Below are 13,607 nucleotides of genomic sequence, written 5' to 3'. Positions count from 1 at the left end.
AACGCGGTTTTGAGAAAGTTCGTCGTTCCAAAAAAAAAAAAAGTGTAACCCCAGCCGGTGCCTGTCACCGTGGGGTCGTCGAACTACCTAGCTTACTGGGTACTATCTTAGCTTACCCGATCGCGCCTCAATCTCGAATTTTTGGCCACCTTTTCTCAACAACTTGTTCCAAGTGCAATCGCACACCCGCCAAGGACCACGCCATTGGCTGAGTCTGAGGAAAACTCCGACTCCTTGCTCACCATGTCTGGCTCGCCATCTCACTCACCGCCACCGCTCCGGCGTGGTCTGGGCTGGCGCCTGGGCTCGACAGCCGTGATGGCTTCCGTCGGCGCGGCGTGCAGGGGATTCCTCTACGCCTTCAACACCGTCGAGGTGACGGGGTTGCAGAACCTCTTGGGGGTCTTGGATCGGCGGAAGCTACAGGGAAAGGACCGCGGTCTGATTACCGTTTGCAATCATGTTGCGGTGTACGTAGCTCGCCGTCCGAGAAGTAACTGAGCGTTGCTGACCTGGTCTAGACTAGACGATCCCCTGATATGGGGTATTCTTCCCATGCGCTATGCTCTTGATGTCGAGAATCTTCGATGGAGTCTTGCTGCGCATGACATCTGCTTCAAGAATCGGTATGAAACACGCACCACGCTTGAAAGGGCGCAGCTGACCGTATAGTCTTACATCGGCCTTCTTTAACTTGGGTCAGACACTGCCCACGCATCGACTATGGCATTCTGAGCTCGGCGGCCTATACCAGCCGACGATGACACAGGCGCTTGGCTTGCTCTCCGGCCCCGCGTCGACGCCGAAAATCACAAGCCCAACCTATTCAACCAACGGCAACGACGTGGTTCCCGCACCGGGCTTCTATACAGCAAACCGCAACGCCTGGGTGCACGTCTTTCCCGAAGCGTGCTGCCACCAGAGCGTCGACAGCAGTCTGCGGTACTTCAAATGGGGCGTGTCGCGGCTGATCCTCGAGAGCGACCCCGCGCCCGAGTTTGTGCCCATGTTCGTCGACGGAACCCAACGCATTATGCCCGAGGACCGTGGATTCCCACGCTTCCTGCCACGCGTGGGCAACCGCATCCGCGTCGCCATTGGCGCCCCCGCTGACTCGGAGGTGCTCTTTGGCGCGTATCGTCAGCGCTGGCGCCGGTTGCAAGAGAAACAGACGGATGAGGAGCTGCGGCACAGCCCAGAAGCGGTGCAGCTTCGGATAGAGCTGGCCAAGGCGGTTCGTGATGAGATTCTCAAGATGCGCGCGACGCTAGGCCTACCACAAGAGGTGGATGATACGGCGGCGCTGGCAGAGACGTGGGATAAGGAGCCGAATAAGCGCAAATTCAAGAGTCCGGTGGATGGAAGCCTGGTAAACAGGCACTAGGGCGGCTCTGAAAAATGTAGTTATATTGTACATTATTTTAGACATTTGCATAGTCTCGACGGTGTTGGTCACAGTCACATCAATTCCATCAGTAAAAAAAACATTTCATTAATATGTATCCCAATTTTCCCATCTTCAGTATGCCGCCAAAACTCCATTCTGACCAATTCGCAAGGTGCTTGCCAGTCACCAGTGTTGATGATAACAAAGCCATTTGGTCGAGGTTCTCATAAAACATGCTTGTGATCAATGCAACATCTACATACGCCATTTCCGCCGGGCCATGCTCCAAGCCTATCTCTAATAGCCTTCATAGCTTTGCACCGGAACTTGCTGATATCCCCCTCTGACTCCCGCCTGCGCCGCCGCCTGCGCCGCCTGCTGTTGTTGGTGCATCACCAGGTCGTTGAACCAGGGATGTTGTAGGGCATCGTGGGCGCTGATGCGCAGTTCGGGCCGCAGCTGCAGCATTCTCTGGAGCAGGTCGATGCCAGTAGGATCAATAGCGGGCAGGATATTGCGCAGATCTTGGGTCGCGTACATCTGAAACGTCGGCTTGTACTCTGGTAGCTGAGTGATGCCAGGCCAGGTTCGCTCAGTTGGTGTGCCCATGATCCGAAAGATGCGGATGATTTGGTCCTCGTTTGTCGTGCCTGGGAAAAGAGGGCGGCCGGTGTACATCTCAGCCATGATGCAGCCGGCAGACCAGATGTCGATGCTGGTGTTGTAGGTACGGCTGCCGAGAAGGACATCGGGAGCACGGTACCAAAGGGTGACGACTTCGTTAGAAAATGTGTTGACGGGAATTCCAAAGGCCCGGGCCAGACCGAAATCGCCCAGCTTGAGCAGTCCCTTGCTGTTATAGAGGAGATTCTGCGGCTTGAGGTCTCGGTGCAGAACCCTGTTTTGATGGCAAAAGTCGATGCCCTTGAGGAGCTGATACATGAAGGACTTGATGGTAGCAGGCTTGAGGGCGCCACGCTCTCCGTGAGTATCCATGTAGCGTTTCAAGTCACCGTCCATGTGCTCAAACACAAGCATGAGCTTGTTCTCGGTGTGGATGACATCGTGAAGGGCGACAATGTTCTCGTGCTTCAGTTCCTTCATGAGGGAGATTTCTCGGATTGCCGTCGACGGGGTACCTTCTTCGGAGTCGAGGTGGATTTCTTTGAGAGCAACGAGCTCACCCGTTTGGCGGTTCCTCCCTTTAAAGACCTGTGGGCAGAGTGTTGGTGATGAGCAAATGAGCTTTCGTACAAGACTTGGAGTGAACCTACCGTCGCATATGTTCCCTCACCCAACTTTTCCAGCTGCTGGAACGAGCTGGGATGACGCTTGCCGTCCATGTTGAAAAGATTCCGTGGTGATCTCTATCAGCAAGGCGCTCAGGCTCTTATGTAGAAATATTTCTCGCCCTGGCGAGAAAGAGTTGAACAAAAGCCCCCTACGATTCGGCGCAAAACATCCCACCACTGGCCTGGTAGCGCCATACCAGCTGCTAGTGATAAGTGAGTCAGGGAGGGGACATGCGCAAGACGGTGATATCGCAGTAACCGAGCACGTTCCCTGTTCCTTGCCTTTGTACCGCATCCCCTGTGTCGGTACCTCTAAGCCCCGCGCTTTGCAGTAGACGTTCAAGTACCTCCACCATTCATTGGTCCTCCCCTCCCCAACAGTCAGTCAGTGGAGGGCCCGGCTGGCGCCACAACGCTCCGCCATCTCGCGACTTATGGCGGGGTCACGCTGCCAGTCCATGTGTTCGCGTTATCTTGCAGCTGCTCCTAACTACCGTCCTTCAACCCCAACATGTTTCCTTGTCCACTGTAAATTGTCCATCGTTTTTTTGCGCACGCCAACTGATGTCTCCCTGCCTCTACCTCCGATAATCCAGAATGCGATCGGCTCCCAGCTCGCGGGAGTCTCCCGGCGCACACGGCGATTTCACCGACTGCGCCGGGACCAGCCAGTCCCTCGAAGCCAGTAGCTGTTTCTTAGTTACTGAGGCCGAAATGGATCTTGGGCTGGATAATGGCAATTCAGTGCCTCGTGGGTGCTCTCTGATGAAATGTGAACCTATTATGCAAAGAGACGTCTCGCCGTCGCCGGCGTCATCATCATCACCAGTCGCCGGCTCGACAAAGGATACAGTGGCCGAGTTCTCGGTTCCGAGTACACCACCACTGTGTGGTTTGTCGCGGCCAGAATCATCGTTATCGTTTACATCGTCACCACGAAATTTCTCCAGTTCCTCGTCCGCCGTCGACCGTGACGGCTCCATCGAGAATGCCATTATTACACCACAGCACATAGAAGCATACCGCGATTTGCCCCCTAGTACTGCAGGAAGTTCTATACCACAATTCATAATGCCAAATATCCCTATACCGCGTCGTCGGCCATTTACCGATGTTGGGCGGTCGCTGGGCAAGCTGCGGCTGCTTGTCTTGGGGTCTTCAGGTTGGTTCAGCTCCAGCAGCTCGTCATCCAGCTGCTAACACATCGACCAGGCATCGGCAAAACTTCCATAATTCGCTCCATTTCCCAGTCTTGCGAGCATATTGTGCATATTGACGCGGTGAATACGCACTTTAACGGCCCAGTGCTGGAAATCCATGCCAGCACTCGTCCCTATCAATGGTGGCGAACAGAGAACCTATCCGAGACGCTCAGAAGGCGAAGGTCGTCCACTTCTGTTGAGGAAATCTTGGACAGAAATCTTTGCTTTTTGGATTTCACACCCCAAGGCCCTGCTAGTACACATCATGCCGTCGATTTTCTAGAGTCTACTCTGGCACCGCTATTGGAGAAGCGAATGGCTGACGCTGACTTGATTTCACTCCTGAGCAATGGCAATGAACCAATCGTGCATGCAGTATTATACATGCTCCCTTCAACTGGTAATGTCACAGAGACTAAATTACTTATATTGAGCTAACATATCCAAGGTCTGATGAAGGCGGATGCGGACGCCCTAAACCGCCTACAGACTGTTACAAACATCATCCCGCTACTTGCGCGTTCCGATGAGCTTGACGAACCAACCATCGAAGAGTGCAAGCAGGACCTACGAAATGACATAGACGAAAGAGGCATTGACATTTTCTCTTTTGGTCTCTTAAATGGGGTTGATGACCACAGCTGCATTTTTGCAGTATCCAACGCCACCCAAGCAGAAAGCGATGTTATGGATGCAAGCACGCTTATGAACTCCGCCTACATTGAACCGCTGCTGCCAACAGATCTCAAAGACCTTGTTGATAACATTTTTTCCTTGGAGGGAGCATCGCGTCTCCGACACTCGGCTGCTGTCAAAGCCGTTCAGTGGGCGCAAGAACAGCATCGATACCATCCGTCTGGGTCGGCTTTGACACGGCGGACTTTCAATTCTAGCTCGGCCGTTACAATAGACCCTTTCTTTCAAATGAGAGACTGGCGCCGACTGGAAGCGTCCAGTTGGGCACAGAGCCTGCGACAGAGCTTGGACTCTGAACGCATCATGACCTCCACTGCCTCGAACCAGCTTATCGCGAGAGCCTCGGGTGTCGTAGCACGACGCCCCGGCCACCACGGGAGCGGCCGTAAGAGACGACATGCACATCACACCTACGACCAGGACCCTCTAGGCTTGGTCAGGTTGGCGGCGCAGGTCAAGAACACAGGTGCATTTGCTGTTGAGCTTATTGGTGGCATCGGGGTCGTCGGGTATCTTGCACTCTGCCTGATGAAGCCCGATTTTGCCGATCGAAATATTCGACTTTTTTCACCATCCTTCTTCGCAGTTTAGACATGCCTGTTGTACATGTACTCTAGCTGAATCAGCTCGCCGTTGATATATACCCCTTTGTGCCTCTCGTTACTTTCTATGTACAATTCTCTATGTACAATATAGAACATATATAAGTCTGTATCTATAGGCCCCGAGTGTGCCATACGCTGGCCAAGTGAGTGAAGTTTGATGTTAATCATTTAAGACTATTGCGAAGATAATTATCATTTAATCTTTCTGACGTATAAGTCATTGTCCTTTTCCCTTCTCTTCCACCGTAATTCCCACTGCTTGTGCCGCAGCATCAAGGTCCGGTAGGTCATTAGCCGCCTTGGCGACATGGGCGTAGCGCACCACACCACCTTCGTCAACGGCAAACGCGCCGCCAATCTGCCAGCGGGAGCCACTCTCTGTAGGCCGGTTCCAAACACCCTCGTCGGCGCCCAGGCGGTATACAGAATAGAGTACGGATGGGCCGGACATGTGCCACACGCTGCTGAGTCCGAGACCCCATTGCGCGTACGTGTCCCGACTCTCGTCAACGACCACGTCAGTCGACCAGGCACCGCCGACCTGCGGGATCCATTTTTCCGTCGTCTCAGCGGAGGAGTGCGAAACAGCGATGCAGTGAAGGTCCGGCTGCTTGTGTGAGAGTGTGCACAGCTTCTTGAAGACCTTTTCGGCGACTATTTATGGTGAAGTATAGGTCAGTATTTTGGATCCTGTTATTATGCACATCCGGAAGGTGGGTAGGGTGACTTACAAGGGCAACCACAGTGGCGGAGGAATACAATGACAGTAGGCTTGCCGTCAGGTAGAGGAATCTTGTCCGAGCTCGGGGCAGCGGCACCAACCTTTGGCACCTCGGCGATCTCTTTCTTCTCGGGTGTCTTGAGTGACTCGATTTCAGCCCAGAAGCCGCTCCGGCGCTCCGGCGCGTTGGCGCCGGTGCCGGCCTTCTCAGTAGATTCCGCCATTTTGCGATTCTGTTAAAATCAAAGTGGATGTTCGGGAAAATAAGGAAAACATGGCCTGCCTCTGGTTGATAGCTAGCTTCCCGGTGATATAATAGATTGCCTCGACTAAGACAGCTTTGGGTATGACGCCAACCTTAGTCAGCCATCGGCGTAGGGCTACCCTCAGAACTTTCTCTGCGTGAAGCTACCCTGCAGCTGCTCAAAGGACGCATTTGTAGCGTTTGCAGTCGCAAGCACGGTAGTCGCAGGCTTGACTTCGGTCTCTTAGTCTTTTCCAGTTGTCTTTTTGTGACTAGGGCCTTGACTAGCCAATTATCTTGCATCAGCGCTGTCGCGTCGCTGTATGCTCATGGGCATTGCCCCTCCACTGCCCCTCCATCATGAGAGAAATCGTGACGCTACAGCTCGGCCATCTGAGCAACTACGTCGCCACGCATTTTTGGAACACGCAAGAATCATATTTTACATACTCGGACACCGAAAAGTCATTTGTCGATCATGATGTACACTGGCGTACCGGGATTGGCGCGGATGGGTCGGACACTTTTCTACCACGAACCGTAGTCTACGACCTCAAGGGCGGATTCGGCTCCCTAAGGAAAATCAATGCGCTCTATGAGGTTGAACCTGACGCGGACGCATTGGCAAGTGCACTGTGGTAAGTATTATATTTCTTATCCATTTCAACAGCAAATATAAAGAGGAGTCACAGCTAACAGGAGTAGGCGTGGCAAATCGACAGTGCACAAGCAAGAGCCCTTACAGCCGAGCACATACCTCCAAAGCCTCGACGCGGGGAGCACACCAGATAAACTCTCAAAAACCAGCGTTCGCTACTGGTCGGACTTTTCACGGGCTTATTATCACCCCAAATCACTCAACCAACTATACGACTATGAGCTTCACTCGTCCATCCAGCCCTTTGAGCGCTTCGACATGGGCAAGGAGCTGTTTCACACCCTGGACAAGGAGCAAGATATTGTAGATCGTGATTGGCGCCCATTCGTGGAGGAGTGTGACCATATGCAAGGAATCCAGGTCATTACGACTATTGACGATGCCTGGGGTGGATTCGCAACATCGTATATCGAGACGTTGCGAGACGAATACCCCAAGAACTGCATCTGGGTTTGGGGAATTCAGAGCCCTCTGCTCGACATCACCCGCGAAATGCGCCGCTCGCGACTCATAAACACAGCACACAGCACTAGCGAGATTTGCCAGCAAGCGTCGACGTTTGTTCCCCTGTCCCTCCCCGAACACCGCCCCCCCCGCTCGGTCAAGGTCGACTACAGCTCGCCGTGGCACACATCGGCACTGCTTTCCGCAGCCATGGAGAGCACAACGCTGCCGTCTAGGCTTTTGCCCCAGACGAGTGGTAGCGCGCAGCGGGTATCTTTGGACGACATCTCACAGATCATCAACACGACGGGCACTCAGACTCTGGCCGGGCAGCGCATGGGACTGGGAAATAGGAATACACAGTCTGAGGAGGCTGACGGCTTCGAAATTGATCTGTTCGGAATCGGGCGTATCGAAAATGATGGCCTGGACCGCCCGAAACGAGTATTTGGCAAGTCGATATCGTCACGCGGTGAGATTGAACACCAGGACTTAAAGGACGACGACGAAAAGGAAACACGACGCCGCATAGGCGACCCCGTGATACAGAGGTAACAAGAACAGCTATGATACTGAAAGAGAAATACAAATACTGACGTGAGAGAGCTAGGTTCAACACGCCCCTCAAGTTTCCTATGCTGGATAGCTACCCCGGCATCTTCCCGGACGACGCGGATCAGGAAAGCATCTGCCTGCAGACGGCGCTCTTCACCGACCAGAGCATTTCGACACGAATGAAGGCACTGAAGAAGCAGGTAACATGGGCTGTCGCAGTCGAGGAGAGAGAGCTGCTATTCAATTCTTTAGCCGAGATTGGGGACGCGTATCACGATGATTGGTCCAGCGGAAGCGATGATGATGACGATTAGACGACGAGGTGCTTGCAAAAGTCTTAGGAATTACACATTGACAAGCATGAGAGGGATAAAGAAATATTAAAATCAAATACGCTGCATTTCAGTGAGTAGATGTCTGATGACTATCTATCTAGAACAACTCCAACCTGGGCCATGGCATGGGACCCTTTATAAATATTAATTCAGCCGTCTGCTATGGCTGCATGTCCATGACTCAACTGTGCTTAACATTGCCTGGGTGTGATTTTAATACATATTTTTGTTTCATCGTTGAGATGATGATTTTCGTTTCTCCGTGGTTGCTGCTCAGTTTTGGGTATACTGTCCAAACTTTTGGAGCAGCCAGGGAAAGTTTTCGAGCAAATACAGACTGAGAAAGGATGCCAATGTTTGACTGTGTATATTTCTTCGCCATCGTGGCTTTGTCATCCAACGGATTTTTCTTCTTCGCGCTTTTGCCGCTCGCTACGGCCGTGTACAAGCACTTCTCACAAAAGTCAGCCAGAAATGGAATTGTCAAGGGGTTTCCGCACGGGTCACTGTTTGGACAAGATACCCTTGGCAGGGCACGGAAATTTGGTTTCTGCTCATTTGTGCAGGGGTCGTCTGAAGTTGCCATCCGCAACGGCTCATGCTACAGTTAACCGGCGGCCGCAACGGATGCCTGCTGTCGCTTGGCAGGTGGTTGGTTGTCCTAAACATATATTAGTGTACCGTTCATGAGGGGAGGTTATACTTCGATCGCTTTGCCCGCGCACAAGATTGCGAGTAGCGGCATTACCTCAGCGGCGCCACGCTTCTTTCCGTTGACGCCCTTGGAGGACTTCTTTTGAGGCTTCTTTTCGCCTGCTTCAAATACATCGTCCGGAAGGTTGAAGCTTTGCCTGTTAGCAATGGCCGTGGTGACCAAGCTGAGTGAAACTTACTTGCGCACATGCTGAACCCCAATTGATACCAGTGGCTTCAATTCCTCCTGATACTTCTGCCATGTAGTGCATAATACCTTAAATTCGTCGACTTGGTATGACAGATCGAGAGACTTGGCACCTATTTTCGGCGTTAGACAGAAGCCCCGAGTAGCAAGAAGCAACACACCGTCTTCGAGCTCCAGGCCAATGTAATGTGTCGTGGTAAAGACCTCGGAGGGTTTCTGTTTATCGGCTTCCCCCTCAGCGGGTTGATTAGACTCGCCATCCTTCTCGCTGCCCCCAGTGTCCAGTTTAATGTCATCGGAAACCACAAAATCGAGACTGCCTTCCTGCACTTGGTCGATTTCTTTTTCATCCTTGCAAATGTGCCTTCTCGAATAACCCTTTACAAAAGGATGGGCAAGAGCAATGTGAGAATGCTGTTCCAGTTTCTGCACAAGCATTCGGACTTTGGACTCAATGTAGCCTGACCATACCTTGTGCGCCTCCTTTGCCTTACTTGCAGAGACCACGGAGATGTAGTATTTATAACCTGTAGTAAAAAAAGTGTGCTTCACAAACAAGTCGCTCCAGGGCTGCTTTCCTACCATGACTTGCTCTGTAATCTCGAGACCCCGTTGAAGCTCTCGCTTGATGATGCTCATCGAAGATCGGGTAATATTAAAGGTGGCGCACATGGACGGGTATGCTGGGGTGATGATTGGCATCAAGTGGAAGGAATCGCCCTTGTACACCTTGGGGTTCCAGACTCGGACTGGAAGAGGACCATTCTCGATAGGTTTGAGTAGAACAGGCTGGGGCCACCGCCACTGACTCATGACCAAGAAGAATTTGTTAACGATGACGGAGGTGGCCGCCTTGGGATACAGCTGACAGACTCTGGCAACAAGCATAGCCCATGCGACGCCGCCCGGGAAGCCCATAATGTTTCCATATACTGCTCGACGCTGCGCCCAAAGTTTGATGGCCCTGAGAGCCAGCCTGAAGGTGCTCTGCTCTGGAACCAGAGATAAGATCTCGTCCGTAACTCGGGTGCCGTTGAGCGAGCGAAGCTCAGCTTCGTCGAGACCGCGCAGCAGACCGGAGTCTTTGAGATCCTGAAAATCGGGAGCAAGTTGCTTCTGGATGATGCGAGAGAAGATCAAATCGATGCTGATGCCAGAGTACTCGAATTTGATGATGGGCACGAATGCATCGGTCACCGCGGCGAGGTCGGTAATGGAGTCTTTGGGCGCCATCTCGATGAGGAGATCTGGAAAGTATTTGAAATAATCTTCGCGCGTAACATATTTCGGAGCAACGATCAGAGTATCGATATCGGAGCCAGGGCCAAAGACACCTAGGCGAAAGCTGCCGTAGGTAAAGACTTTGCCGCGTGCGTTCTTGATGAGAATGTCATTTTTCGGTTCCTTTTCGCGCGCGACTTTTTTGACAAATTCGTCTGTGATTTTCTGGAGGGATTCGAGAACCGTATATCTGTTGTGAAAAGGCAAAGAAAAAAAAAGAAGTCAGAGAAAAGCTCCATGAAACGAAGTGGCACAAGTGCTTCTTCAGCGCGTACCTCTTTTGCGTATCGGAAGGACTCTCAAAAGTCTTTTGACGACGGAGTTCTTCAATCAAGGATTCGCTAACCCGCTTCTCATTCTCTGTTGGAAGCGACACCGAGATGGGCGGGGTGACGCCGTAAATCTGCTCGCCGCTCATCGTTGCCTAAGCCAGTATTTGGCAACACCCAATGATTTCAAGGCAGACTGCAAGGTCGCGAAGGACCAAAGCTATCCTGCCAATGGCAGGTTCCCTTGAGCTACCCAACAGAAAAGTCTCGGATTTCGCCGGGACAGGCTATAGGAGGCGGCGAAACGAAAGGTGTGATCCGAGCTGAAGGGAAGGACGGAATGTGCCTGGTTTGCTTGAATGAATGTCAAAGACAATAAACTAGTGGCTGTTGCGCGCCAGGCGACTCGTGGCGTGGTTGGTCTGGTTTATCTGCATGCCCGTCGCAGAGGAGCGGGAATAACATTTTTCCCGACAGCTTGCAGGGGGTGCTTCATTGAGTACAAAGGGAGACAGGGTGAGTTACACAAAGAGTGGGACCCAGTACAAGCAGCGTCGCGTCGAGTGACTTACATTTGTGTGTCCTTAGGCGCTAGCATAACGTAGCTTGGCGGGACACTTTTGTACCCGTGTTTGCACCAATATTTTTCGCCCTGGCATCTACTCAACGCGAACGCGGTGCCCTTGTTCAAAGGGATCTTGAAGCCAGAATCTCAACTACAGCCACCATCATTATTTTTTACCAGCGCTGCACACTCCCGCATGAGTTGATCGCTGGATACTGCTGCATAGAGCAGAATATTCCTGAAATCTGCTGTGACTATTTTTTGAGTAATTTTTCTTGTTTTGCAAACGCATCGCCGACTCCTCAACCTCTCCATTTTGAAGCGTCACGACTGCGCTGCTCGCACGCGGCATCATGCCACCCTCCACCAAAAGAGCCCAGCGCGGTCGTCGCGACCTGCGCTTCGGAAGAAATACGAAGACAATTAGTTCGACAGACGCCGAGATGGACCCCTCGTCATCGCCAACGCGACCAGCCAAGCGTCGCAAGAAGGCTGCATCGCCGGAACCCGACAGAAGATCGTCCAACATCGACAGCGACCAAACGCCACCCACCGACGCCGATCAGATCGTATCACAAGTTACGCAGCAGCTCAACTCACAGGCTGTTCAGGCGAGCAAAGACCATGCCAATGCCATTCATGAGGCCAACGGCGATGGTGTAAAGGCTTATGCCAAGGTCGCCGCCCAAGATTGGACATTCTACATTACAAAACTTGCCGTCAATATAGGCCGCGCTCCAGAGATTCCTCAAGGGCCGGACGAAGATGAAGAAGATCAGGACCATGTGCACATCGACCTAGGTCCTAGTAAGATGGTCTCTCGAGCGCACGCCGCCATCGTCTTTGATTCCAAGGACGAAAAATGGCTACTGCAGGTCAAAGGGCGAAACGGCGCCAAAGTCGACGGCCAGCCCTTGAAACCTCGCGTCAGTCATCCCCTTACTAGCGGCGAGGTTATCGAGATCGGCAACGTCGAAATGATGTTTGTGCTGCCGTCAGAGATCAGCCCTCTCCACGTGCATCCCACCTTCCTGCAAAGATGTGGTTTGCCCACCGATACAGCCACGTCTCGCCGCCAACAAGCCATTGCTCCGGCCCCGGCCGACCACAAACGACCAGGAACACCGCCTCCGACGCATCGAAACGACTTCAAATCACCTGCTGTAAGCACTCCTGCAGTTATTATTGGAGCGAGTGGTGTCGACCTCAGTCTCAATGAAAATCAGCACATAAAGCCACAATATAGCTACGCGCAGATGATCACACAGGCAATTCTGAATGCACAAGACGAAAAGCTGAACTTGAACGGAATCTACACGTATATAATGGACACGTATTCATACTATCGGAATCAGCAAGCGGCAGGTTGGCAGGTAAGAGTCTCCTGAATCATCTACGCTGAGACTTTGACTGACCCGTCTCAGAATTCCATCAGACACAATCTATCGCTCAACAAGTCTTTCGACAAGGTCGCCAGATCCACAGATGAACCCGGCAAAGGCATGAAGTGGCAGATTGTTCCCGAGGCTCGAGAAGAGATGGTCCGTAATGCGTACAAGGTTGGACGCGGTGGTCATCGCGGGTCCTCTGCGCCGTCGTCACCTAATCAGCTCAACTACATTACGCAAGGACCGAAGGATATGGCTGGAAGGGATACACCGACTGGTAGGAAGCGTCGGGTCTCTCCTTTGACATCGCCAGTACCACGATCCTCTCTGCGCATGTCTCAGTCAACACCGAATCGTTCTGATCGCTCGGGATTGAATGCGACGTTGACTGCAGATGGTAGTCCCCTGCCAAGGCAGCGAAAGACGATGGATGCAGAGTCATCATTTGCTGGCTACCAGCCACAGTCCCCAACATTGACTTCATCGTATCAGGATGATAACTCGGCTTTCGTCACGCCTGCACCACCGCGCATTCACCCCAGGCTTGCACCTCCAAGTACAGCGCAACGACCCAGCCAGCACATGCCCACGAGTTCTCCCGCGCCTTTCTGGAGGTATGCCGACATAGGGAGCACACCACTCAAGCCGATGGCCCCTTACGAGAGTCCATCGAAAACTAGGGGAGCAATGCCGCCTCAGAGCAGTAGCCCACCGCCCATGGGGAAATCACCTCCCAGCAGCCCGACGAGACCTCAACTACCAGTACAGCAGACGGTGGAGGAGCCTAATACGGCCGAGGTAGAGGAAGAAGGATTTGATTTGACAAAGTAAGTGGGCCGCGGGCAATGCATATAAGAACAACGTAGCTAACAGCACACAGGGGATTCCAAAGTATAAGCGCATATCATGCTCCTGTAGGGCGAGGGTTACCAGTACCTACGGCGTTGAAGGGCAACACCTGATTTGTTTCGATTTGAACAATTTAGACCTGTAACATGCCCAACGAATATATACGATGACGGAATCAATGAATGCCAACTCAAACAAGATGTACACTACACCAT

The 13,607-nt window shown here is 52.5% G+C and overlaps 8 protein-coding genes across 8 annotated transcripts; 4 read left to right on the top strand and 4 right to left on the bottom strand.

The window, feature by feature from the left end:
* Window positions 1–243: 243 nt before the first annotated feature.
* On the top strand, window positions 244–1,384 carry V2A60_007076 (lysophosphatidylcholine acyltransferase; the record flags this gene model as incomplete). Its single annotated transcript, XM_083258365.1, has 3 exons — window positions 244–470; window positions 522–626; window positions 673–1,384. The coding sequence occupies 3 exons, from the start codon at window positions 244–246 to the stop codon at window positions 1,382–1,384; spliced, it is 1,044 nt and encodes a 347-aa protein (XP_083114491.1).
* Window positions 1,385–1,684: 300 nt separating this feature from the next.
* Window positions 1,685–2,730, bottom strand: V2A60_007075 (cyclin-dependent serine/threonine-protein kinase PHO85; the record flags this gene model as incomplete). The annotated part of the gene is made up of 2 exons (XM_083258364.1): window positions 1,685–2,599; window positions 2,662–2,730. The coding sequence occupies 2 exons, from the start codon at window positions 2,728–2,730 to the stop codon at window positions 1,685–1,687; spliced, it is 984 nt and encodes a 327-aa protein (XP_083114490.1).
* A 527-nt stretch (window positions 2,731–3,257) lies between these two features.
* On the bottom strand, window positions 3,258–3,674 carry V2A60_007074 (uncharacterized protein; the record flags this gene model as incomplete). Its single annotated transcript, XM_083258363.1, has 1 exon — window positions 3,258–3,674. One exon carries the CDS (start codon window positions 3,672–3,674, stop codon window positions 3,258–3,260), a length of 417 nt encoding a protein of 138 aa, XP_083114489.1.
* A 76-nt stretch (window positions 3,675–3,750) lies between these two features.
* Window positions 3,751–5,168, top strand: V2A60_007073 (Septin-domain-containing protein; the record flags this gene model as incomplete). The annotated part of the gene is made up of 3 exons (XM_083258362.1): window positions 3,751–3,841; window positions 3,892–4,281; window positions 4,330–5,168. The coding sequence occupies 3 exons, from the start codon at window positions 3,751–3,753 to the stop codon at window positions 5,166–5,168; spliced, it is 1,320 nt and encodes a 439-aa protein (XP_083114488.1).
* A 231-nt stretch (window positions 5,169–5,399) lies between these two features.
* Window positions 5,400–6,127, bottom strand: V2A60_007072 (peroxiredoxin-like family protein; the record flags this gene model as incomplete). The annotated part of the gene is made up of 2 exons (XM_083258361.1): window positions 5,400–5,836; window positions 5,914–6,127. 2 exons carry the CDS (start codon window positions 6,125–6,127, stop codon window positions 5,400–5,402), a joined length of 651 nt encoding a protein of 216 aa, XP_083114487.1.
* A 380-nt stretch (window positions 6,128–6,507) lies between these two features.
* V2A60_007071 (tubulin domain-containing protein) lies at window positions 6,508–8,118 on the top strand (the record flags this gene model as incomplete). Its single annotated transcript, XM_083258360.1, has 3 exons — window positions 6,508–6,785; window positions 6,853–7,800; window positions 7,860–8,118. 3 exons carry the CDS (start codon window positions 6,508–6,510, stop codon window positions 8,116–8,118), a joined length of 1,485 nt encoding a protein of 494 aa, XP_083114486.1.
* A 628-nt stretch (window positions 8,119–8,746) lies between these two features.
* Window positions 8,747–10,739, bottom strand: V2A60_007070 (polynucleotide adenylyltransferase PAP1; the record flags this gene model as incomplete). The annotated part of the gene is made up of 5 exons (XM_083258359.1): window positions 8,747–8,800; window positions 8,888–8,984; window positions 9,033–9,153; window positions 9,202–10,511; window positions 10,597–10,739. The coding sequence occupies 5 exons, from the start codon at window positions 10,737–10,739 to the stop codon at window positions 8,747–8,749; spliced, it is 1,725 nt and encodes a 574-aa protein (XP_083114485.1).
* Window positions 10,740–11,508: 769 nt separating this feature from the next.
* On the top strand, window positions 11,509–13,374 carry V2A60_007069 (fork head domain-containing protein; the record flags this gene model as incomplete). The annotated part of the gene is made up of 2 exons (XM_083258358.1): window positions 11,509–12,528; window positions 12,580–13,374. The coding sequence occupies 2 exons, from the start codon at window positions 11,509–11,511 to the stop codon at window positions 13,372–13,374; spliced, it is 1,815 nt and encodes a 604-aa protein (XP_083114484.1).
* Window positions 13,375–13,607: the final 233 nt, after the last annotated feature.

The sequence above is a fragment of the Cordyceps javanica genome, chromosome 4 (genome assembly GCF_051103115.1).
Source record: "Cordyceps javanica chromosome 4, complete sequence".
NCBI lineage: Eukaryota > Fungi > Ascomycota > Sordariomycetes > Hypocreales > Cordycipitaceae > Cordyceps > Cordyceps javanica.
The sequence above is the reverse complement of the archived record's forward strand: the minus strand, read 5'-3'. Positions and strand labels throughout refer to the sequence as shown.